At 37.6% G+C, this 26214-nt stretch overlaps 2 protein-coding genes and 1 non-coding gene across 7 annotated transcripts in view; 2 read left to right on the plus strand and 1 right to left on the minus strand.

Annotated features, from left to right (window-relative positions):
* LOC101101037 (small ubiquitin-related modifier 2) overlaps positions 1-26214 on the plus strand; it is a 161515-nt gene that overhangs the window by 107882 nt on the left and 27419 nt on the right. The window lies entirely within an intron of this gene.
* LOC101084008 (GTP-binding protein 10-like) lies at positions 4808-6656 on the plus strand. Its single transcript, XM_045050714.1, is given in 3 exon segments — positions 4808-5350; positions 5352-5719; positions 5722-6656. Coding segments are annotated over 3 exon segments (1146 nt in total). The 5' UTR covers positions 4808-5090; the 3' UTR covers positions 6240-6656.
* On the minus strand, positions 12102-12205 carry LOC111558795. The gene has a single exon (XR_002739935.1). It is a non-coding gene; the product is annotated as a U6 spliceosomal RNA (small nuclear RNA).

Raw genomic sequence — 26214 nt, forward strand, 5'->3', positions numbered from 1 at the left:
CAGCACCTTTCCCTCTCTCTTCCTCCTCTGGGATACCAATTATGCGTATATTATTTCTTTTTAGTGTATCACTTAGTTCTCTAATTTTCCCCTCATACTCCTGGATTTTTTTATCTCTCTTTCTCTCAGCTTCCTCTTTTTCCATAACTTTATCTTCTAGTTCACCTATTCTCTCCTCTGCCTCTTCAGTCCGAGCCGTGGTGGTTTCCATTTTGTTATGCATTTCGTTTAAAGCGTTTTTCAGCTCCTCGTGACTGTTCCTTAGTCCCTTGATCTCTGTAGCAAGAGATTCTCTGCTGTCCTGTATACTGTTTTCAAGCCCGGCGATTAATTTTATGACTATTATTCTAAATTCACTTTCTGTTATATTATTTAAATCCTTTTTGATCAGCTCATTAGCTGTTGTTATTTCCTGGAGATTTTTCTGAGGGGAATTCTTCCGCTTGGTCATTTTGGATAGTCCCTGGCATGGTGAGGACCTGCAGGGCACTTCCCCTGTGCTGTGGTATATAACTGGAGTTGGTGGGCGGGGCCGCAGTCAGACCTGATGTCTGCCCCCAGCCCACCGCTGGGGCCACAGTCAGACTGGTGTGTGCCTTCTCTTCCCCTCTCCTAGGGGCTGGATTCACTGTGGGATGGCGTGGCCTGTCTGGGCTACTTGTACACTGCCAGGCTTGTGATGCTGGGGATCTGGCATATTAGCTGGGGTGGGTAGGCAAGGTGCACGGTGGCAGGAGGGGCAGGCTTAGCTCGCTTCTCCTTAGGTGATCCACTTCAAGAAAGGCCCTGTGGCAGCAGGAGGGAGTCAGATCCGCTGCCGCTGCCGGAGGTTTGGCTCCGCAGAAGCGCAGAGTTGGGTGTTTGCGCGGAGCGAACAAGTTCCCTGGCAGGAACTGGTTCTCTTTGGGATTTTGGCTGGGGGATGGGCGGGGGAGATGGCGCTGGCGAGCGCCTCTGTTCCCCACCAAACTGAGCTCTGTCGTCAGGGGGCTCAGCAGCTCTCCCTCCCTTTGTCCTCCAGCCTTCCCGCTTTCCGAGCAGAGCTGTTAACTTATGACCTCCCAGAGGCTAAGTCGCGCTTGCTGTCGGAACACAGTCCGTCAGGCCCCTCCGCTTTTGCCAGCCAGACTCGGGGGCTCTGCTTGGCCGGTGAGCCGCCCCTCTGCCCTGGCTCCCTCCCGCCAGTCCGTGGAGCGCGCACCGCCTTGCCGCCCTTCCTACCCTCTTCCGTGGGCCTCTCGTCTGCGTTTGGCTCCCGCGACTCCGTTCTGCTAATCCTCTGGCGGTTTTCTGGGTTATTTAGGCAGGTGTAGGTGGAATCTAAGTGATCAGCAGGACGCATGGTGAGCCCAGCGTCCTCCTACGCCGCCATCTTCCCTCCTTCTCCAGTATATTTTTAAACAGAAATGGCAAGAGCAGGCATCCTTGTCTACTCTTGATCGTAAGACAAAAGCTTTCAGTCTTTCACCAATAAGTATGATGCTAACTGTAACTTGTTTCCAGTCTCTCATTTATCACTCTCCATTTTTGCTTTTTGTCCAGTATTTTGAAAACCATTGTTTCACTTTTTTTCTGATTATTTTTGTTCCTTCATAGGAATTTGCGGTATCTAAATTAGGGATCCCCAAATATCTCCACATCCTAACCCCCAGGATCTGTGAATATATTACCTTATATTGCAGAAAAGTCTTTACAGGTGTGATTGACTTAAGGTTCTTGAACAGAGATTATCCTGCAATATTTGGGTTGGCCCAATGTATTTATAAGTGTTCTTATAAGAGAGAAGGAGATGTGAAGATGGAAATAGAGATTTGAAGATGCCACCCTGCTGCCTTGGAAGATAGAGGAAGGGGTCATAATCTAAGGAAGGAAATATATACAGCTCTAGAAGCTATAAAAACAGGTAAACAAATTCTTCCCTAGAGCCTCTGGAGGAGCATGGCCTTCCAACACCTTGGTTTCATCCTGATGAAACCTATTTCAGGCTTCTGACCTCCCAAACTGTAAGATGATAAATGTGTGTTGTGGTAATGTGTTACTGCAACAATAGTACATTAATACAGAAGGTAAATTTTGTCCCTGTTAATCTATCATATGTGGAAATAGAAGAGGCAGAACAATTCCTACCTCAATACATGAAGTCAGCATTACCTAGAAATCAAAGAAGGAAAGTCATGACATGAAACAGAAACTATAGCTCAATATGCCTTTTTAATTTAAATGTGTTTTTAGAAGATTAAACCACAATATAAAACAAGAATATTACACTATGATCAAGTAGAGTTCATCCTAGAAACAGAATTGTGGTTAACTTGCTTCCCTTCCTCCAGACACATGTCTCCAGGTGGCACTCATGAGCAGAGCCTAACAATGAACCAGGTAGCAGATTAGAAACAGGGTTAGCAGAGACCATCCTTCAGCGTCACAGAGCAGAGTCAGAAATGTAAAGCTGAAAGATTTAAATAGACATTATACCAACTGCTTACTGAAGCATAGCTAATATAAAGGAAACAACAATAAGCAGTTTAAATAATCTGCCTTTCTTTTGAAACATGGTCCATAAATAGAAAAAAAAACTATTACATCAACAAAATCACAATAAAAATTCAACCACAGAAACCAAAAGCTTTATTAAAGGGCTTGTACTTTATGCATAGATAATAGAGAGCCATTTGCAGATTTTAGTTATGTAATAAAAGTTTATAGCCATAATTTCCAAATGGTGTTCAGGTAACTAGGGGATGTGCAAATGATCCACTAAAGTACAGGGAAAAATGTGTTCGAATTTCTATTATATTCATTGTATTTCACAATTCATTTGTTTCAAAATGTGGGTATTCATAACTTACCTTCCCCAAATTTCCTTAATATACAAAGATATAAATGAAGATACATCTTTCAGAGCTACTGCAAAAATATTTCATGGAGAGTGGTGCATAGTCAAAAACAGTTTACAGACTTTGGCTTATAGAGTCCAAGATCACAGAGCCCTCATACTATGGGGTGTCATCCAAGGACACAAAAACAAGGGAGGAAATGGAATAACTAGTGACTCAGCCTCTTCAGTCTGTTCTCTGCAGTGGCTGCCAGCATCCTTTCAAAACAGGAGTAATCAGCCTTTACATTTGCAATCATATATTTAATTACTGTCCCTGCAACACCCTCACATATGCACACACTCATGGTGATTGGAGACACCCAAATTATCTTGTTTTGATGCAAGTATCACACGCTTTTTGCCTGTAAACATCCAATTTAAATATTTTTCCTCACAGGATAAGATAACATAGTTCAGGTGTCATAGAAACCAAAAAGTACATCATGTTTCTACGGTTGACATCAGTTTCCTATGGCAACTGGATAGTACAAGTTCATCTTCAGAGGCAAAATTTTAATCTCTACCTCAGATACTTGAGCCTCCCCATCCAATAAATGAATGAATAAATATTACAGTAAACACCAGCAACATACTGTAGGGATATGCATTGAAGGGAAAATATTTCTATACAATGGTTTAGGGAATCAGGGAATCCATTTAAATAGAAAAGTTGACAAGTTTAGCTTTCCTGTCAGGCACACACCTGTGTTCCAGCCCCAGCTCAGCATACTCATACAAGATGTTTATAACATATGCTGGGTCTAAAGGGGATCTCAGAATCACCCAATCCTAATTCCACTCTCATTTTCACGTGGCACCTAATGATGCCAGTTCTCAACGAGGGGGAGAATCCAAGCATATCTGAGACATTTTTGTATCCCTATAGTAAGTGCCTCAGGTATGAATCACATGGCAGAAGGGATCAGAACACTGATCAGAACACTGCAGCTAGAACCCTTACTCATAAACACACAGACAAGGGTTACTGGGAACTCCAAATACCAGAAGCTGGTTTTCAGACATCCCTGCCAGCACATGCCTTTGCTGAAGATCTCTGCCTCTGTGGAATATGTACTGCATCTCAGTTATTGTAGAAATTAGATTGTCATATAAGTCATAAGATTAAATTCTCCATCCTCTGACATCCTAAATTATCTTTAGAGCCAGAGCCTAGAACCATAACCTTGTCACTCAAAATACCTGTATGTTTAAGGAAAAGAAATATTTACAGGATTTGTCTGTATTATGTCATGACAAATAAAAACTGATAAAATCAAACCTGCCACAAAAGGAGGAATAACAAAGTAAATGATGGTATATTCAGAAATTAAATTCTATGTATCTATTACAAAGATGAGGCCAATCTAAATGTACTAACACAGAAAAATAGTAAAATAAAATCAGGTCACATCTGCTGTTGAAAACAGTATGGAGATTCCTCAAAAAGTCAAAAATAGAAAGACTGTATGATCCAATAACTCTACTACTGGTTGGTATTTACCCAAAGAAAATCAAAACACTAATCTGAAAAGATATATGCACCTCTATGTTTATTGCAGCATTGTTTACAGTAGTCAAAATATTGAGGCAACCTAAGTGTCCATCAATAGACAAAAGGGTAAGGAAGATTTGGTATATATATTGGAATGAAGAGCATGGACTATTATGCAGCCATAAAAAGGATGAGATCATGCCATTTGCAATGACATGGATGGACCTAGAGGATATTACACTAAGTGCGATAAGTCAGACTGAGAAATACCATGTGATTTCACTCATATGTGGAATATAAAAAATAATAAGAATAAGCAAATAAAAAGCAGAAGCAGACCTATAAATACAGAGGACAAACAGGGTTGCCAGAGAGGAGGTGGTGAGGAGGTGAGCACAGTGGGTGAAAGGGAGTGGGAGGTACAGGCTTCCAGTTATGGAATGAATGAGTCATGACAATAAAAGATACAGCACAGGGAATATAGTCAGTGGTATTGTAATAGCATTGTATGGTGACAGATGGTAGTGATACTTATGGTGAGCACAGTATAACATATAGAAAAGTTGAATCACTATGTTGTACACCTGTAACTAATGTAATGTTGTGGGTCAATTATACTGAAAATTTTTTTTAAAAAAATCAGGTGAAAACATGTGTGATGCATTAAAAAAGATGTTGTAGGTACACTTTCAAGGGAGTCAGCCCTAGCACGTCGCAGTCATGGTGTGGTGCGGTAGCGTGTGGTTCAGAAAGTATGGAAACTTCATTGATAACCTAAGACTCTTCACCAGGGGAGGAAGTGGTGGAATGGGTTACCCTCGTTTAGGTGGAGAAGGTGGAAAAGGTGGTGATGTCTGGGTTGTAGCCCATAAGAAAATGACTTTAAAACAACTTGAAGACAAATATCCTCAGAAACGGTTTGTGGCTGGAGAAGGAGCAAATAGTCGTGTTAATGCACTGAAAGGCTCCAGAGGAAAAGACTGAAATTCCTGTACCTGTGGGTATTTCAGTAACTGATGAAAATGGTAAAATTATAGAAGAACTCAATAAAGAGAAGGACAGAATTTTGGTAGCTGAAGGAGGTCTTGGTGGTAAATTACTTACAAATTTCTTACCATTGAAAGGCCAGAAATGAGTCATTCACCTTGATCTAAAACTTATAGCTGATATAGGCCTAGTAGGATTCCCAAATGCAGGAAAATCCCCTTTGCTAAGTCAGGTTTCTCATGCAAAACCTGCAATCGCAGATTATGCATTTACAACATTAAAGCCTGAACTTGGAAAGATTGTGTATAATGATTTCAGACAGATATCAGTAGCTGATCTTCCTGGTTTAATAGAAGGAGCAAATATAACAAAGGAATGGGCCACAAATTCCTCAAGCTTATAGAAAGAACTAGACAACTACTTTTTGTTGTCGATATTTCTGGATTTCAGCTTTCTTCCCAAACTCAATACAGAACTGCCTTTGAAACCATAATACTTCTTACAAAAGAGTTGGAATTGTACAAAGAGGAACTTCAGACAAAATCTGCACTCCTGGCAGTTAATAAAATGGACTTGCCAGGTGCCCAAGATATGTTCCATGTACTGATGAATCAACTCCAGAATCCTAAAGATTTTTTGCATTTATTTAAGAAAAACATGATTCCAGAGAGGACTGTGGAGTTCCAACACATCATCCCCATCTCTGCAATTACAGGAGAAGGAATTGAAGAATTAAAGAACTATATAAGAAAATCTCTGGATGAACATGCCAATCAGAAAAATGGTGCATATCATAAGAAACAGTTGCTTAATTTACAGATTTCTAATACAATATCTTATAATGAGCCACCACCAAATAATGGTGTTACTAGTCCCAGATAGATGTAATTTAAATCTATTAAAAATGATATCAAGGGGGAAAAAAAAGAAAAGGATGTTGTATGTTTCTTCTTAATACGCGATTACTGGTAAATGCACAGATTAAAGGACTCGAAGGGTAGGTATACACGAAACTGTTGAAATAGTTGCATATAAAGGTAGGAGAGTAGCACTATGGGAGGTTTAGTGAGATGAAACTTAAGAATTCCTTTAATATTAAATATTTCACAAAGAAAACCAACTGATGTTTAATGTATGTATATTACAGGCATACCTCACTTTATTGCATCTGGCTCTTTTGCACTTCTCAGATACTGCAGTTTATACAAATTGAAGGTTTGTGGCAACCCTGCATCAAGCAAGTCTGTCATTTTTCCAGCAGCATTTGCTCACTTTGTGTCTCTGTCACATTTTGTTAATTCTCACAATATTTCAAACTTCTTCATTATTACCATATTTGTTATGGTGATCTGTGATCAGTGATTATGACTCACTGAAAGCTCAGATGATTAGCATTTTTAGCAATAAAGTATTTTTTAATTAAGCTATGCCCATTTTTTTAGACATAATGCACACTTAGTAGACTACAGTATAGTATTAACTTTTATAAGCACCGAGACAACAAAAAATTCATTTGACTTGCTTTATTGTAATATTTACTTTATTATCGTGGCCTGGAGCTGAACCTGCAATATCTCCAAGGTATGCCTGTACTGATCTTATAAACAACGGAAATTTATTTCTCACAGTTCTGGAGGTTGGGAAGTTCAAGATTATGGCACTAGTAGCTTTAGTGTCTGATGAGAGCCTGATTCCTCATTGACAGCCATCTTCTTAATGTAACCTCACATGGCAGAAGGAGTATGCCTGTCCTTTTAAAAGCATTATACAAAGGCAGGAAAAGATAAATCTGGCATATGTGAAAGAAAGAACCAAATAAGTATAGCGATTTTAATATCAGACAAAATAAAATTCATGGTGAATAGATTTCCATGGATTTACAAGACTGTTTTAAAATATAAAAGGAACCACTCATAACAAACTTTTATGCACCCCAAAGCAAAAATTTTAATTTATAGATAGAATCTGCTAGAACTGCAACAAATTAAAAATCCATACATACAGTAGGAAACTTTAAAACACGACTCTTAAAAATGAAATGATTAATATATATGTTATGGAGAGCCAGAGAGTGGACTATTTGGGTTGAATTGTGTCCCCCCAAAAAAGATAAAGTCTTAACCCATGGTACCTGCAGGTGTTAAAATAGGGTCTTTGCAAATATAATCAAGTTAAGATGAAGTCATTAGAGTGGGCCCTAATCCAATATGACTGGTGCCCTTATAAGAAGAGGAGATACAGATACAGAGATATATTTAGGAAGAATACCAAGTAACAATGAAGGCAGGCTTTATGCTGCCACAGGCCAAGGAATGCCTAGGGATACCAGAAGCCCGAAAAGGCAAGAAAAGATTTTTCTCTCTAGGCTTTAGAAGGAGCATGGCCCTACTAACACCTTGATTTCAGACTTCTAGCCTTGAGAACTTAGAGACCATGAATTTCTGGTTTTAAGCCACTCCATTTGTGGTTACAGCAGTCATAGGACACTAATACAATGCTCTTCATAAAGTTGAGAAAGTTCTCTTCCATTTGAATGTTTTATTCAGAATGTTTTATTTTTTTATGAATATAATTTATTGTCAAATTGGCTTACATACAACACCCAGTGCTCATTCATGCCATTTGCAGCAATGTGGATGGAACTGGAAGGTATTATGCTGAGAGAAATAAGTCAGTCAGAGGACAGATATCATATGTTTTCACTCATATGTGGATCTTGTTTTATTTTTTATCATGTACAAGTGTTGAATTTTTTTGTTTTTATTCTGCATAGATTGATAGGATCATATAATTTTCATTTTTTAGCCTGTTAGCATGATGGGTTAAAATGACAGATTTTTACATATTGAACCAGACTTTCATCACTGAAATAAACCCCATTGTATGTAATTATTATTCTACATTGCTGAATTACATTTGCTGACATTTTGTAAGGAATTTTCATCAATATTCATGATGGATATTGGTATATAGTTTTCTTTTTTATTCTGTGTTAAGCTTTTGTATCAGTCTAATATTAACTTCATAAAAAATTAGGAAGTGTTCTCTCCACTTCTATTTTGTGGAAAAGATTGTATATAATTTGTATTAATGTTTCATTAAACATTTAGCAGAATTCTTCAATGAAATTATCTTGGCCTGGAGATTTCTTATTTGAGAGGTTTTTAAAATAGACTTTATTGTGATGAGCACCAGGTGTTGTATGGAAGGAAGTGTTTAATCACTGTATTGTACTCCTGAAACTAATATTACACCGTATGTTAACTAAGGGGAATTTAAATAAAAACTTTGTTTTTCCTTCTCCAAATTTTTGTTTAAGTTCCAGTGTAATAGGAGTTTCAGGTGTAGAATTCAGTGATTCATCACTTCCATACAATACCCAGTGCTCATCACAACAAGTGCACTCCTTAATACCCATCACCTATTTAGCCCCTCCCCTCCACCCACCTCCCCTTTGGCAACCATTGGTTTGTTCTCTATAGTTAAAAGTCTGTTTCTTGGCTTGACTCTCTTTTTTTTCACCTATGTTCATTTTGTTTCTTAAATTCCACATATGAGTGAAATCATATTTTTGTCTTTGACTATTTCGCCTAGCTTACTTTCTAGTTCCATCCACATCATTGCAAATAGCAAGATTTCATTCTTTTTTATGGCTGAGTAATATTCCATTATATAATTCCATTACATTACATAATTCCTTTATACACACACACACACACACACACACACACACACACACACACACAACTTCTTAATTCATCAGTTGGTGGACATTTGGGCTCTTTCCATAATTTAGCTATTATTGATAATGATGCTATAAATGTCAGGATGCATGTGTCCCTTCAATTCAGTATTTTTGTATCGTTTGGGTAAATACCTACTAGTACAATTGCTGGATGGTAAGGTAGTTCTATTTGTAACTTTTTGAGGAACCTCCATATTGTTTTCCAGAGTGGCTTCACTACTTTGCATTCCCACCAACAATGTAAGAGGGTTCCCCTTTTTCCACATCCTCTCCAACACCTATTGTCTCCTGTCTTGTTAATTTTAGCCATTCTGACTGGTATGAGGTAAAATCTCATTCTAGTTTTGTTTCGTATTTCCCTCTTGATGAGTGATGTTGAGCATTTTTTAATGTGTCTATATTAGCCATCTGTATGTCTTTTTTAGAAAAATATCTATTCTTGTCTTCTGCCAATTTTTAACTGGATTATTTGGTTTTTGGGTGTTGAGTTTGATAAGTTCTTTATATATTTTATATACTAACCCTTTGTCAGATATTTCATTTGCAAATATCTTCTCCCATTCTATAGGCTGCCTTTTAGTTTTATTGACTGTTTCCTTCACTGTGCAGAAGCTTTTAATTTTGATGTAGTCCCAATAGTTTATTTTTGTTTTGTTTCCCTTACTTCAGGAGACATATCTAGAAAGAAGTTGCTATAGCCAGTGTCAAAGAGGTTACTGCCTGTATTATCCTCTAGGATTTTGATGGTTTCCTGTCCCACATTTAAGTCTTTCATCCATTTTGAATTGTGTATGGTGTAAGAAAGTGGTCCAGTTTCATTCTTTTGCATGTTGCTGTCCAGTTTTCCCAACACCATTTGTTGAGGAGACTGTCCTTTCCCATTGGATATTCTTTCCTCCTTTGTTGAATATTAGTTGACCATGTAGTTGTGGGATTATTTCTGGGTTTTCTGTTATGTTCTAATTGATCTATGTGGCCATTTTTGTGCTGGTACCACACTGTCTTATCTTGATCACTACAGCTCTGTAATATAACTTGAAGTCCGGAATTCTTATGCCTCCTTTTTCAAGATTGTTTTGACTATTTAGTGTCTTTTGTAGTTCCATACAAATTTTAGCATTGTTTGTTCTAGCTCTGTGAAAAATGCTGGTGGTATTTTGATAGGGATTGCATTAAATGTCCAGATTTCTTTGGGTAGTATAGACATGTTAACAATATTTGTTCTTCCAGTTCATGAGCATGGAATATCTTTCCATTTCTTTGTGTTATCTTCAATCTCTTTCATACGTGTTTTATAGTTTTCAGAGTACAGATCTTTCATCTCTTTGGTTAGGTTTATTCCTAGATATCTTATGGGTTTGGGTACCATTTTAAATGGGATGACTTCCTTGATTTCTCTTTCTGCTGCTTCATTATTGGTGTATAGAAATACAACAGATATCTGTATGTTGATTTTGTATCCTGTGACTTTACTGAATTCACGTATAGTTCTAGCAATTTTTTGGTGGTCTGTAGGTTTTGTATATAGAGTGTCATATCATCTGCAAATAGGGAAAGTTTGTCTTCTTCCTTGCAGGTTTGGCCTTTTATTTCCTTTTGATGTCTGATTGCTGAGGCTAGGACTTCCAGTACTATGTTAAAAAACAGTGGTGAAAGTGGACATCCCTATCTTCTTCCTGACTGTAGAGGAAAGGCTCTCAGTTTTTCCCCATTGAGGATGATATTAGCTGTGGGTTTTCCATATATGGCTTTTATGATGTTTTGGTATGTTCCCTCTATCCCTACTTTGTTGAGGGTTTTTTTTTTTTTATCAAGAATGGATGTTATACTTTGTCAAATGCTTTTTCTGTATCTATTAAAAGGATCATATGGTACTTATCCTTTCTTTTATTAATGTGGTGTATTAAATTTATTTGCAAAGATTGAACCACCCTTGAAGCCCAGGAATAAATCCCACTTGACTGTGGTGAATGATTCTTTTAATGTACTGTTGGATTTGATTTGTTAGTATTTTATTGTATTTTTTTTTAATTTTTTTTTCAACGTTTATTTATTTTTGGGACAGAGAGAGACAGAGCATGAACGGGGGAGGGGAAGAGAGAGAGGGAGACACAGAATCGGAAACAGGCTCCAGGCTCTGAGCCATCAGCCCAGAGCCCGACGTGGGGCTTGAACCCACGGACCGCGAGATCGTGACCTGGCTGAAGTCGGACGCTTAACCGACTGCGCCACCCAGGCGCCCCTGTTAGTATTTTATTGAGAATCTTAACATCCATGTAGTTCTCTTTTTAAGTGGAGTCTTTTTCTGGTTTTGGAATCAGGGTAATACTGGCATCATAGAATGAATTTGGAAGTTTTCCTTTCATTTCAGTTTTTTGGAACAGGCGTTAACTCTTATTTAAATGTTTGGTATAATTCCCCTGTGAAGCCGTCTGGCCCTGGACTTTTGTTTGTTGGGAGATTTTGGATTACTGATTCAATTTCCTTGCTGGCTCTGGGTCTGTTTAATTTTTCCATTTCTTCCTGTTTCAGTTTTGTATGTCTCTAGGAATTTATCCACTTTTCCAGTTTGTCTAACTCATTGGCATATAATTTTTCATAATATTCTCTTATAATTGTATGTATCTCTATGGCGTTGGTTGTTATGGCCCCGCTCTCATTTATGATTTTATTTGAGTTGTTTTTCTTTTCTTTTTGATAAGTCTGGCTAGGGGCTTATCAATCTTGTTAATTTTTTCAAAGCACTGGCTTCTGGTTTCATTGATCTGTTCTCCTATTTTTTTTTTAGCTTCTATATCGTTTATTTGCCCTAAACTTAAGTATTTCCTTTCTTCTGTTGGCTTTAGGCTTCACTTGTTCTTTTTCTAGCTCTTTCAGGTGTAAGGTTAGGTTATTTATTTGATATTTTTCTTGCTTCTTGATATATGCCTGTATTGCTATATATTTCCCTCTTAGGACTGCTTTTGCTGCATCCCAAATGTTTTGACCATTATGTCTTCAAAAATATGAAATACTTCACAAATTTACATGTCATCCTTGCACAGGGGCCATGCTAATCTCTGTATCATTCCAATCTTAGTTTATGAGCTGCCAAGGAGAACACTAAATAAAAACTTTTAAGAAAGAAAGAAAATAGACTTTGAGAATAGCTGTACATTCACATTAGAACTGAGAAGGTAGTGCAGAGTTCCCATATACCCCCTCACATGGTTTCTCCTATTATTAATTTCTTATGTTATTATGGTACATTCATTGTAATTAATAAACCAATATTATCACTTTATTATTTACTAAAGTATATACCTTATTCAAATTTCCTTGGATTTTACCTGGTGTGTTTCTGCTTCCAGATCTCATCCAGGATACTTGTATTTATTTGTTATGTCTCCTTAGGACCCTCTTGGCTGTGAAAATGCCTCAGATTTTTCTTATTGGTGATGACCTTGACAGTTTTAAAGCATATAGGTCAAGTGTTTTTTCAGAATACCCTTCTATTGGAATTTTTTATAATTTTAAAATCATGATTAAACTAGAATTATTGTTTTTCTTTTTTGGGGACACAACAGATAAATTCGCATTTTCATCACTTTGTATCAAAGGTTAATATACTCTCAACATGACATCACTATTGCTACTGACATTGATCACTTAGCTGAAGTGGAATTTGTGAGATTTCTCCAACGGAAAGTTGGTTTTTGTCTCCATTCCCCTTGACATACTGTATTTGGGAAAAGAAATTCACTACACTCAGCAGCCTATACTTTAGGTGTAGGGATTTATGGTCTCCTTTTAGTGCAAAGTATCTATACAAATCACTTAGAAATTTTATGCAAGAAAAATTGTGCTCTCTTTTAGTTCATTGAGCATCCTTATGACAGTTGTTTTAAATTTCTTTGTTTGGTAACTCATATATCTCCATTTCTTTAGTGTAAGTTTCTGGAAATTTATTTTGTTCCTTTAATTTGGCCATACTTTCCTGTTTCTTTGTATGTCTTCTTATTTTAAATTGGGACTTTCACATGTGAAAGTCTTTATAGTCTGGCTTTGTATAAGGAAGATCTTCACCAGTAAGCCGAGCTTGAGTTCTTGAGACCTCTCAAGCCTTTTCTGGGGATGCATCTTTTCTGGGCTTGTGTGCAAAATGTTGTAGTTGAAGAGGTTTTCCTGTTTGTTTCTACTCAGAAATTTCCTCTGATGTCTGTTTGCAGTACTAAAGCCTTTCTGGTGTTGTACCAAGCTGTGGCACATGAGCTCTACCTAGTGTCTATCTTCAGTACTGTGGATTATTTGGTGTTAGACCATGAAGTTATTTCCTTTGTTCTCAGCAGTCCCCAACCTGGTGCCAATTCTTGTCAGTGTTTTGATTCATGTAAGAGAACTCTAGTCCCTGATGCAACCCCCTGAAAAGTCAGAATGTTGGATGTATATTCCACTCTTCTCTTTCCCTCCCTGAGAAGAAGCCAGACATTGGAAATGTTCTCACTATCACACTGTGCTGTACCAGAGGTGGGAGCTTTGGTGAGTAAATACCATCAATTTTCTGTCTTCAATGTAGTTCTTCTTGGACATATACTTCATATGTCAGGAGCTTCTTAACTGGTTTTCATGAAAGCAATTGATCTGTGCAATGTTATGGTTATGTCTCCATCGGGTAAAGGGGATTTGGGGCTTTCTATTCTGCTATCTTGATGACAGTAATCCACTAACATTCCTTTTAATACGGATGTGGAGATGTCTGTTAGGATTTCACTGAATTTATAGATTATTTTGAGGAGAACATATAACTTTATAAGTTTTTCCTCATGTCACCAATGTAGTGTTCATGGTTTATTCATAATACTTAAATGGCAGTAATCACAACCTTGAAAGTTATGAAATTTCTCTCTCATTTCTTAAAGAAATGGAAAAGTTTAGACTTTTCCCTTACATTCTAAATACAAATCTGTGAACAAACACAACTAACTATTCCAATTAAAAATATTTTCACAATGAGAGTTCAATTTTGCCATCCTTTCATTAAAAATAAACCATTGCAGAGAATTTCAGTCCTGCAAAAGTAAAGTAGCCCTACTCCTCCCAGGACCTACCCATAAAAGAAAAAAATCTCTGGATATAACACAAAAAAAAGCATAGGAAGACTCTGAAAGGAATTAAAAAGAAGGCATACTACAAAGGTACCTTTAGACTTGAAGAAGAACACATTAGTGAGTTCCCTGGGTGTCTTTGTTGCCTTTCCTCTATCCTGGACAGAACATTTCATAAGCCTTGAAAACAAACCCACCAAAAGGCAGATTCTAAAAAAGATTCCAAAAAAGCCTGTTCTCCTTAGTGAAAGAGTGACATAACAATAGAAAACCTTTTTGGCAATATCTACCCTATTCCACCCAAACACCAATGGTAAAACAGTACCCCTCCCAGCATGGTTTCAGTAGGTCAGAACAGGAAGTTGATCTCTCATCCCATCCTGCCCTTGTCCCCACAGAAGTAGGCATCAGCACTCAAATTTCCACACCTGCCTCTGGTAGTATAGGAGGGGCACAGCAGGAAGCTAATCTTCTCTTCCCCATCTTGCAGAAGGTGGCAGCGCCCTGATTTCCTGGCAATGGTAGTATCAGCAGGTTCCAGCAGCCTTTTAAGCCTCCACCCCACACAGCATCAATGAGACTGAACAAAGTGATACAAGCTGGAGCCATTTAGCAATCCACTTTACTCCCAGCAGGAAATTGGGCCGTCACCCTTAATCCTGCAGTCTCATGCAGCATCAGCAAGACTACACAAGGGCAGGTAACAAGAGGTGGAGATAGTGTTCTGCCCATCTTTTGCCAGTATCAGTTTGGAAGTGTTCCCTCCTTTGCAGTATTTTAGAAGCATTTAAAAAGGATTGGAGGCTTGGTATTAATTATCAGTTTGGGAGAATTCACCAGTGAAGCCATCTGGTCCTGGGATTTTCTTTGATTTTGATTATTGAATCAGTCGCCTTACTCATTATTGCTCTCTTCAAATTTTCTATTTATTCATGATTCACTCTTGATAGGTTGTGTATTCCTATCCATTTCTAATAGTTTATCCAATTTGTTGGCATTTAATTATTCATAATAATCTCTCATAATCCTTTTTATTTCTGTGGCATCAGTTGTTATGTCCTCTTTTGAATTTCTGATCTTATTTATTTGACTCATCTTTTTTTCTTAGTCAAGGGTTTGTCAATTTTGTTTATCTCTTCAAAAAAACAGTTCAGTATTGTTGATTTTTTCCTATTCTCTATTTCATTTACTTCTGATCTTTATACTTCTCCTCTGATCTTTATTAGTTATTTCCTTCTGCTAACTTTTGGCTTACTTTGTTCTTCTTTTGCTAGTTTCTTGAAGTATGAATTTGTGTTACTTATTTGGGAGCTTTTCCTTTTTTTAGTAGGCATTTATCACTATAAAATTCCTCTTAATATTGTTTTTGCTGCATCCCACAAATTTTGCTATGAGTGAAAAAGCAACTTACAGGATGTGAGATACTTGCATACCATATATCTGGTAAAAGCTTAATATCCAAAATATATAGGGAGGTCCTACAACTCAATAGCAAAACAAAAAAAAAAAATCCAGTAGTCCCCCCTTACCCACAGTTTAACTTTCCACAATTTTAGTTACCTGTAATCAACTGCTGTCCAGACGCAGATGATCCTTTGTCTGACACATTGTCAGAAGGTCAACAGTAGCCTAACACTACATCACAAGGCCTATACTGTTCACCTCACTTCATCTTGTCACAGAGGCATTTTGTCATCTCATCTCATCACAAGAAGATATTTTGAGAAAGGGAGAGAATACAGTCCCATAACATTTATTACAATATATTGTTATAATTGTTCTATTTTATTGTTAGTTGTTATTAATCTCTCACTGTGCTTAATTTATAAATTAAACTTAATAAGAGTATGTATGTATAGGAAAGGTATAGTATATATAGGATTCATTACTATCTGCAGTTTCATGTATCCACTGGAGGTCTTGGAATGTATATCCTTACAGATAAGGCAGTACTATCTGTAGTTTCAGGTATCCACTGGGGGTCTTGGAATGTATATCCTTACAGATAAGGGGAGACCACTATCACACAATTTAAAAATGGGAAAAGGGGGCTTCTGGGAAGATGGCGGCGTAGTAGGATGCTGAGCTCACCACGTCCTGCGGATCACTTAGATTCCACCCACACCTGCCTAAATAACCCAGAAAATCGCCAGAAGACTAGCAGAACAGATTATCCAGAGCCAAGCATAGACGAGAGGTCCATGGAAGAGGGTAGGAAGGGCAGAGAGGCGGTGCGCGCTACATGGACTGGCAGGAAGGAGCCGGGGTGGAGGGGCAGCCTGCCAGCAAAGCAGAGCCCCCAAGTCTGGCTTGCAAAAGCAGAGGGGCCGGATGGAGTGTGTTCGGACAGCAAGCGGGACTTAACATCTGGAAGGTTATAAGTTAACAGCTCTGCTGAGAGAGCGGGAGGGCTGGAGGACAACGGGAGGGAGAGGATGACAGAGCGCAGCTTGGTGGGGAACAAAGGCGCTCGCCAGCTCCATCTCTCTCACCCATCCCCCAGCCAAAATCCCAAAGGGAACCAGTTCCTCCCAGGGAACTTGATGGCACCGCACAAACACCCAACGCTGTGCTTCTGCGGATCCATCCCTCCGGTGGGTCTGACTCGCTCCCGGTGCCGCAGAGCCCCTCCCGAAGTGGATCTCCAAAGGAAAACGAGATGAGCCTGGCCCTCCTGTCCCTGTTCACCTTTCTGATCTGCCCCAGCTAATACACCAGATCCCCAGCACCACAAGCCTAGCAATGTGCAAGTAGCCCAGACAGGCCATGCCACAGTGAATCCTGCCCCTGGGGGAGGGGAAGAGAAAGTACACACCAGTCTGACTGTGGCCCCAGCGGTGGGCTGGGGGCAGACATCAGGTCGAACTGCGCCCCCCCCCACCAACTCCACTTATTCAAGACAACACAGGGGAAGTGCCCCGCTGTTCCGCACCACTCCAGGGACTATCCAAAATGACGAAACGGAAGAATTCCCCTCAAAAAAACTCCAGGAAATAATGACAGCTAACAAACTGATCAAAAACGATTTAAACAATATAACAGAAAGTGAATTTAGAATAATAGACATAAAATTAATCGCTGGGCTTGAACAGTATAAAGGACAGCAGAGAATCTAAAGCTACAGAGATCAAGACACTAAGAAACAGTCAGGAGGAGCTAAAAAATGCTACTAACGAGCTGCAAAATAAAATGGAGATGACCACAGCTCGGATTGCAGAGGCAGAGGAGAGAATAGGTGAACTAGAAGATAAAGTAATGGAAAAAGAAGAAGCTGAGAAAAAGAGAGATAAAAAAATCCAGGAGTATGAGGGGAGAATTAGAGAACTAAGTGATGCACTAAAGAGAAATAATCTACACATAGTTGGTATTCCAGAGGAGGAAGAGAGAGGGAAAGGTGTTGAAGGTGTACTTGAACAAATCATAGCTGAGAACTTCCCTGATCTGGGGAAGGAAAAAGGCATTGAAATCCAAGAGGCACAAAAACTCCCTTCAGACGAACTTGAACCGATCTTCTGCACGACATATCATAGTAAAACTGGCAAAATACAAGGATAAAGAGAAAATTCTGAAAGCAGCTAGGGATAAACGTGTTCTATAATATAAAGGGAGACCTATAAGACTCGTGACTGATCTCTCTACTGAAACTTGGCAGGCCAGAAAGGAATGGCAGGAGATCTTCAATGTGCTGAACAGAAAAAATATGCAGCCGAGAATCCTTTATCCAGCAAGTCTGTCATTTAGAATAGAAGGAGAGATAAAGGTCTTCCCAAACAAACAAAAACTGAAGGAATTTGTCACCACTAAACCAGCCCTACCAGAGATCCTAAGGGGGATCCTGTGAGACAAAGTACCAGAGACATCACTACAAGCATAAAACATACAGACACCACAATGACTCTAAACCCGTATCTTTCTATAATAACACTGAACGTAAATGGACTAAATGCACCAACCAAAAGACATAGGGTATCAGAATGGATAAAAAAACAAGACCCATCTATTTGGTGTCTACAAAACTCATCTTAGACCTGAGGACACCTTCAGATTGAAAGTGAGGGGATGGAGAACTATCTATCATGCTACTGGAAGTCAAAAGAAAGCTAGAGTAGCCATACTTATATCAGACAAACTAGACTTTAAAGGCTGTAACAAGAGATGGAGAAGGGCATTATATAATAATTACAGGGTCTATCCATCAGGAAGAGCTAACAATTATAAATGTCTATGCGCCAAATACAGGAGCCCCCAAATATATAAAACAATTACTCACAAACATAAGCAACCTTATTGATAACAATGTGGTGATTGCAGGGGACTTTAACACCCCACTCACAGCAATGGATACATCATCTAGACACAGGTCAATAAAGAAACAAGGGCCCTGAATGATACATTGGGTCAGATGGACTTGACAGATATATTTAGAACTCTGCATCCCAAAGCAACAGAATATACTTTCGAGTGCACATGGAACATACTCCAAGATAGATCACATTTTGGGTCACCAAATAGCCCTTCATAAGTATACAAGAATTGAGATCATACCATGCATACTTTCAGACCACAATGCTATCAAGCTTGAAATCAACCACAGGAAAAAGTCTGGAAAACCTCCAAAAACATGGAGGTTAAGGATCACCCTACTAAAGAATGAATGGGTCAACCAGGCAATTAGAGAAGAAATTAAAAAATATATGGAAACAAACGAAAATGAAAATACAACAATCCAAACGCTTTGGGATGCAGCGAAGGCAGTCCTGAGAGGAAAATATATTGCAATCCAGGCCTATCTCAAGAAACAAGAAAAATCCCAAATACAAAATCTAGCAGCACACCTAAAGGAAATAGAAGCAGAGCAGCAAAGACACCCCAAACCCAGCAGAAGAAGAGAAATAATAAAGATCAGAACAGAAATAAACAATATAGAATCTAAAAAAACTGGAGAGCAGATCAATGAAACCAAGAGCTGGTTTTTTGAAAAACTAAACAATATTGATAAACCTCTAGCCAGGCTTCTCAAAGAGAAAAGGGAGAGGACCCAAATAGATAAAATCATGAATGAAAATGGAATTATTATATCCAATCCCTCAGAGATACAAGCAATTATCAGGGAATACTATGAGAAATTATATGCCAACAAACTGGACAACCTGGAAGAAATGGACAAATTCCTAAACACCCACACACTTCCAAAACTCAAACAGGAGGAAATAGAAAGCTTGAATATACCCATAACCAGCGAAGAAATTGAATTGGTTATCAAAAATCTCCCAACAAATAAGAGTCCGGGACCAGATGGCTTCCCTGGGGAATTCTACCAGACATTTAAAGCAGAGATACTACCTATCCTTCTCAAGCTCTTCCAAAAAATAGAAAGGGAAGGAAAACTTCCAGACTCATTCTATGAAGCCAGTATTACTTTGATTCCTAAACCAGAGACCCAGCAAAAAAAGAGAACTACAGGCCAATATCCCTGATGAATATGGATGCAAAAATTCTCAATAAGATACTAGCAAATCGAATTCAACGGCATATAAAAAGAATTATTCACCATGATCAAGTGGGATTCATTCCTGGGATGCAGGGCTGGTTCAACATTCGCAAATCAATCAACGTGATACATCACATTAATAAAAGAAAAGATGAGAACCATATGATCCTGTCAATCGATGCAGAAAAAGCATTTGACAAAATTCAGCATCGTTTCGTAATAAAAACCTTCGAGAAAGTCGGGATAGAAGGAACATACTTAAACATCATAAAAGCCATTTATGAAAAGCCTACAGCTAATATCATCCTCAACGGGGAAAAACTGAGAGCTTTCCCCCTGAGATCAGGAACATGACAGGGATGTCCACTCTCACTGCTGTTGTTTAACATAGTGTTGGAAGTGCTAGCATCAGCAATCAGACAACAAAAGGAAATCCAAGGCATCAAAATTGGCAAAGATGAAGTCAAGCTTTCACTTTTTGCAGATGACATGATATTATACATGGAAAATCCGATAGACTCCACCAAAAGTCTGCTAGAACTGATACATGAATTCAGCAAAGTCGCAGGATACAAAATCAATGTACAGAAATCAGTTACATTCTTATACACTAATAATGAAGCAGCAGAAAGACAAATAAAGAAAGTGATCCCATTCACAATTGCACCAAGAAGCATAAAATACCTAAGAATAAATCTAACCAAAGATGTACAAGATCTCTATGCTGAAAACTATAGAAAGCTTATGAAGGAAATTGAAGAAGATATAAAGAAATGGAAAAACATTCTGTACTCATGGGTTGGAAGAATAAGTATTGTTAAAATCAATACTACCCAAAGCTATCTACACATTCAATGCAATCCCAATCAAAATTGCACCAGCATTCTTCTCGAAACTAGAACAAGCAATCCTAAAATTCATATGGAACCACAAAAGGCCCCGAACAGCCTAAGTCATTTTGAAGAAGACCAAAGCAGGAGGCATCACAATCCCAGACTTTAGCCTCTACTGCAAAGCTGTCATCATCAAGACAGCATGATATTGGCACAAAAACAGACACATAGACCAATGGAATAGAATAGAAACCCCATAACTAGACCCACAAGAGTATGTCCAACTAATCTTCGACAAAGCAGGAAAGAGTATCCAATGGAAAAAAGACAGTGTCTTTAACAAATGGTGCTGGGAGAACTGGACAGCAACAGGCACAAGAATGAAACTAGACCACTTTCTTACACCATTCACAAGAATTAGCTCAAAATGGATAAAGGACTTCAATGTGAGATAGGAAACCATCAAAACACTAGAGGAGAAAGCAGGAAAAGACCTCTCTGACCTCAGTCACAGCAATTTCTTATTTGACACATCCCCAAAGGCAAGGGAATTAAAAGCAAAAAGGAACTATTGGGACCTCATGAAGATAAAAAGCTTCTGCACAGCAAAGGACACAATCAACAAAACTAAAAGGCAACCAACGGAATGGGAAAAGATATTCGCAAATGACATATCAGACAAAGGGCTAGTATCCAAAATCTATAAAGAGCTCACCAAACTCCACACCTGAAAAACAAATAACCCAGTGAAGAAATGGGCAGAAAACATGAATAGACACTTCTCTAAAGAAGACATCCAGATGGCCAACAGACACATGAAAAGATGCTCAACGTCATTCCTCATCAGGGAAATACAAATCAAAACCACACTCAGATACCACCTCACTCCAGTCAGAGTGGCCAAAATGAACAAATCAGGAGGGTATAGATGCTGGAGAGGATGTGGAGAAACGGGAACCCTCTTGCACTGTTGGTGGGAATGCAAACTGGTGCAGCCGCTCTGGAAAACAGTGTGGAGGGTCCTCAAAAAATTAAAAATAGACCTACCCTATGACCCAGCAATAGCACTGCTAGGAATTTACCCAAGGGATACAGGAGTACTGATGCATAGGGGCACTTGTACCCCAATGTTTATAGCAGCACTCTCAACAATAGCCAAATTATGGAAAAAGTCTAAATGTCCATCAACTGATGAATGGATAAAGAATTTGTGGTTTATATACACGATGGAGTAATTCGTGGCAGTGAGAAAGAATGAAATATGGCCCTTTGTAGCAACGTGGATGGAACTGGAGAGTGTTATGCTAAGTGAAATAAGCCATATAGAGAAAAACAGATAGCATATGTTTTCAATCTTATGTGGATCCTGAGAAACTTAACAGAAAACCATGGGGGAGGGGAAGGAAAAAAAAAAAAGAGGTTAGAGGGGGAAGAGAGCCAAAGCATAAGAGGCTCTTAAAAACTGAGAACAAACTGAGGGTTGATGGGGAGTGGGAGGGTGGGGAGGGTAGGTGATGGGCATTGAAGAGGGCATCTTTTGGGATGAGCACTGGGTGTTGTATGGAAACTAATTTGACAATAAATTTCCTATAATAATAAAATAAAATAAAATGGGAAAAGGATTTAAATAGACATCTCTTTAAGGAAGACATATAAATGGTCAACAGGTATGTGAAAAAATGCTCACCATCACTAATCAGGGAAATGCAAATCAAAACCATAATTAAGTATCATCTTACTACTGTTTGGATGACAATCTTAAAAAAAGAGAGAGATAACAAGTGTTAGCAAGGAGGTAAAGAAATGAAACTCTTGTACACTATTGGTGGGAATGTAAAATGATTCCACTATGTAAAACAGTATGAAGGTTTCTCAAAAAATTAAAAATAGAACCAACATATGGTCCAGAAATCCCACTTCTGTGTATTTATCTGAAGGAAATGAAATCAGGATTTCAAAGATATATCTGTTCTCACATGTTCATGGAAGCATTATTCACAATAGTCAAGAAATGGAAACAGCATAAATGCCCATTTACAGAATAATAGATCAAGAAAATATGATATATATATACATAATATGAAATTCTATTCAGCCTTAAAAGAAAAGAAAGGAAATCCTACCATTTAGGACAATATAGATGGACCTGGGGGACATTATACTAGGTGAATAAGCCAATAACAGAAGGACAAATACTACATGATTCCACTTATATGAAGTATCTAAAATCATCAATTCATAGAAACAGAGTAAAATTGTTGTTCCCAGGGTCTGGGGCAAGGTGAAATGGGGTATTGCTGTTCAACAGGTGTAAAGTTTTAGTTAAACAAGGTGAATAAGTTATAGAGATGTGCTGTACAACATTGTACCTACGGTTAACAATACTGTACTTTGAACTTAGAGAATTTGATGAGGGTAGATATCATGTTGTGTTCTTACCACAATAAAAAACAAGACAGGAATTATTTTTGTCAGTAATTAGTTTAAATGTAAACAGATTAAGCCCTTAAATAAAAGGCTGAAATTAACAAGTGGGTTTTTAAAAAGCATGATCCAATTATATTCTGTTTAGAAGAGACATACTATAGATATGTTTAAAGTAAAAGGATAGAAAAAAAGTGTTTTGTGCAAATATTAATCAAAAGAGGGCGGGGGTGGATATACTAATATCAGACAAAAAAGACTTTAAAAGATGTCAAAAACAAGAAAAGGACACTATTCATAAAAGTATCAGAGTGCTATAGCAATTAGAAACATATACCCACATCAAAAACAAAGCCCCAAAATATAGGAAGCAAAACAAAGCCCCAAAATATAGGAAGCTAAAATTGACAGAATTGAAGGGAGAAATAGTGAATTCTACAATAATAGTTGGGGGCTTCAATATCCCACTTACAAAAATGCAAAGAACAGTTAGGTAGAAGATCAGAAGGGAAATAGAGGCCTTGAGCAACACAATAAACCAATTATATTTAGTCAATATGCAGAGCACCCCATTCAACAACAATGTCAGAATACCCATTCTATGCACATGAAACATTCTCCAGGATAGACCATATGTTAGGCCACATAACAATATATTATAAAAGTGAAATTATGTTAAGTATTTTCTTTGAACACAATGGGAAAGAACTAGGAATCAATAACAGAAGAAAAACTGGGAAATTCCCAAATGCATACAAATTTTAAAATACTAAAAAAATAAATAATGGGTAAAAGGAAAAAGCACAATTGATATTAGAAAAAAACATTAAAATGAATGCAAATGGAACACAACACACCAAGATTTATGAGGTACAGTGAAAGAAGTGCTCAACAGGAAATTTATGGCTATAAATGCCTATATTTAAAAACAAGAAAAATCTCAGGGCTCCTGGGTGGCTCAGTCAGTTAAGCCTCTGACTTCAGCTCAGGTTATGATCTCACAGTTTATGGGTTCAAGCCCCATGTCGGGCTCTGTGCTGACAGCTCAGAGCCTAGAGTCTGCTTCTGATTCTCTCTCTCTCTCTCTCTGTCTCTCTCTCTGCTGCTCTAGTGCTCATGCTCACTCTCTCTCTCTCCCTCCCTCAAAAGAAAAAAATAAACATTAAAAAAATTTTTTTAATAAGAAAAATCCCAAATCAATCACCTAACTTTATAGCTTAATGAGCTAGAAAATGAAGAGCAAGTAAACCCAAAGCTAGAAGAAAGAAAGAAATAATAAAAATTAGAGCAGAGATAAATGATAGATATATAAAAACAATAAAGGGAACCGACAGAACCAATAGATGGTTCTTTGAAAAGATAAAAATAACAAGCCTTTATCTAAACTGACAAAGACAAAAGAGAGGACTCAAATCATTAGAACTAGAAAATGTTATGGGCTGAATTGTGTCACACCAAAATTAATGTTTTAGTCCTAGCACCTATTCGCTCAAAATGTAACTATATTTTGAGATACAACCTTTAAAGAGGTAATTCATTTGAATGAAATCATTGGGGTGGGTCCTAATCCAATATAATTGGTGTCCTTATAAGAAGGGGAAATTAGGGCACAGCTGCACATGCACTAAAGACCATATGAAGACAAAAGGAGATGGCCATCTACAGGCCATGAAGAGAGGCCTCGGAATGAAATTAATCTTGCCAACATCCTGATCTTGTATTTCTAGCCTCCAGAAGAGTGAGGAAATAAGTTTCTATTGTTTAACCTACCTAGTCTGTGTTATGGCAGGCCTACCAAACTAATAAAGAGCATTACTACAAACCTTGCAGAAATAAAAAGTATCAGAATAGAATAGTATGAACAACTATATACCAACAAATTAGAAAAACTGGAGGAATAGACAAATATCTAAACAAACAAAAATTACCAAAACTGCTTCAAGAAGAAATATAAAATCTGAATAGTTCTATAACAAATAAAGAGATTGAATCCATAGTCAAAAACCTCCCAACAAAAATCCAGGACAAGATGGGCTTCATTGTGAACTTCTACCAAACATTTAAAGAAGAGTTAATACATTCTCAAATTATTCCAAAATGTCAAAGAGGAAGGAGTACAATCTAACATTCTATGAGGCCAGCATTACCCTATTACAAAAGCCAGATCAAAACATCACATTAAAAGAAAAATAGAGATCAATATCCTTTATAAATATAGATGCAAAAATCCTCAACAATATACTAGCAAACCAAATCCAGGAGCATATTAAGAGTTTTATACAAATGATCAAGTGGGATTAATCCCAGGAATAAATAGTGGTTCAACTTAAGAAAATAAATCAATGTAATATATTACAGTAATAAAAGGAAGGGGAAAAAATAGGATTGATTCAGTTAAAGTAGAAAAAGGACTTGGCAAAACCCAACACCATCCCATGGCAAAAGTGCTCAACAAGCTAGGAATAGAAGGCAAGTACCTCAGCATGAAAAATGAAATTTATTATTAAAGAAACCCTACAACTAACATTATATCCATTGGTAAAAGAATGAAAGAGTTTCGGTTACAATAGGAACAACACAAGAATGACCACATTCACCACTTCTATTCAGCATTGTATAAGAAACTCTAGCCAGAGAAATTAGGCAATAAAAAGAAATAAGCAATTAAATTTAAAAGGAAGAATAAAATTTATCTCTATTATCTCAAATGATCTTATACATAGATTCTAAAGAGTCAACAAAAAGTATTAGAGCAGTAAAAAAATTCAACAAATTTTCAGGATATGAGATCAATGCACAATTATCAGCTGTGTTTCTATATATTAGCCAAGAACTATCCAAAAAGGAAATTGAGAATTTTCTCCAAAGAAGATATACACATGGCCAGCAAGCACATGAAAAGATGCTCAGTGTCATTAGTGATTAAGGAAATGAAAATCAAAACCATAGTGAGTTATCATTTTATAACCACTAGGATGACTATAATCAAAAAATGGAAAATAATAAGTGTTGGACAGAATATATAGAATTTGGAATACTTGTATATTGCTGGTCAGAATGTAAAATGGTTTGGTGTCTATGGAAAAGAAGTTTGGTGTTCTTCAAAAAGCTAGATGTAGAATTACCATGTGACACAGCGATTCCACTCCTGATTATACATCAAAAGAATTGAAAACAAGTATTCAAACAAAACTTGTACATAAATGTTCATGCAGCACTATTTACAATAGCCAAAAGGTGGTCAACAGTTCAAATGTCCATTAAGGGTTTAATGACCTAA

Source organism: Felis catus, chromosome X (genome assembly GCF_018350175.1).
Source record: "Felis catus isolate Fca126 chromosome X, F.catus_Fca126_mat1.0, whole genome shotgun sequence".
In the NCBI taxonomy this organism is placed as follows: Eukaryota; Metazoa; Chordata; class Mammalia; order Carnivora; family Felidae; genus Felis; species Felis catus.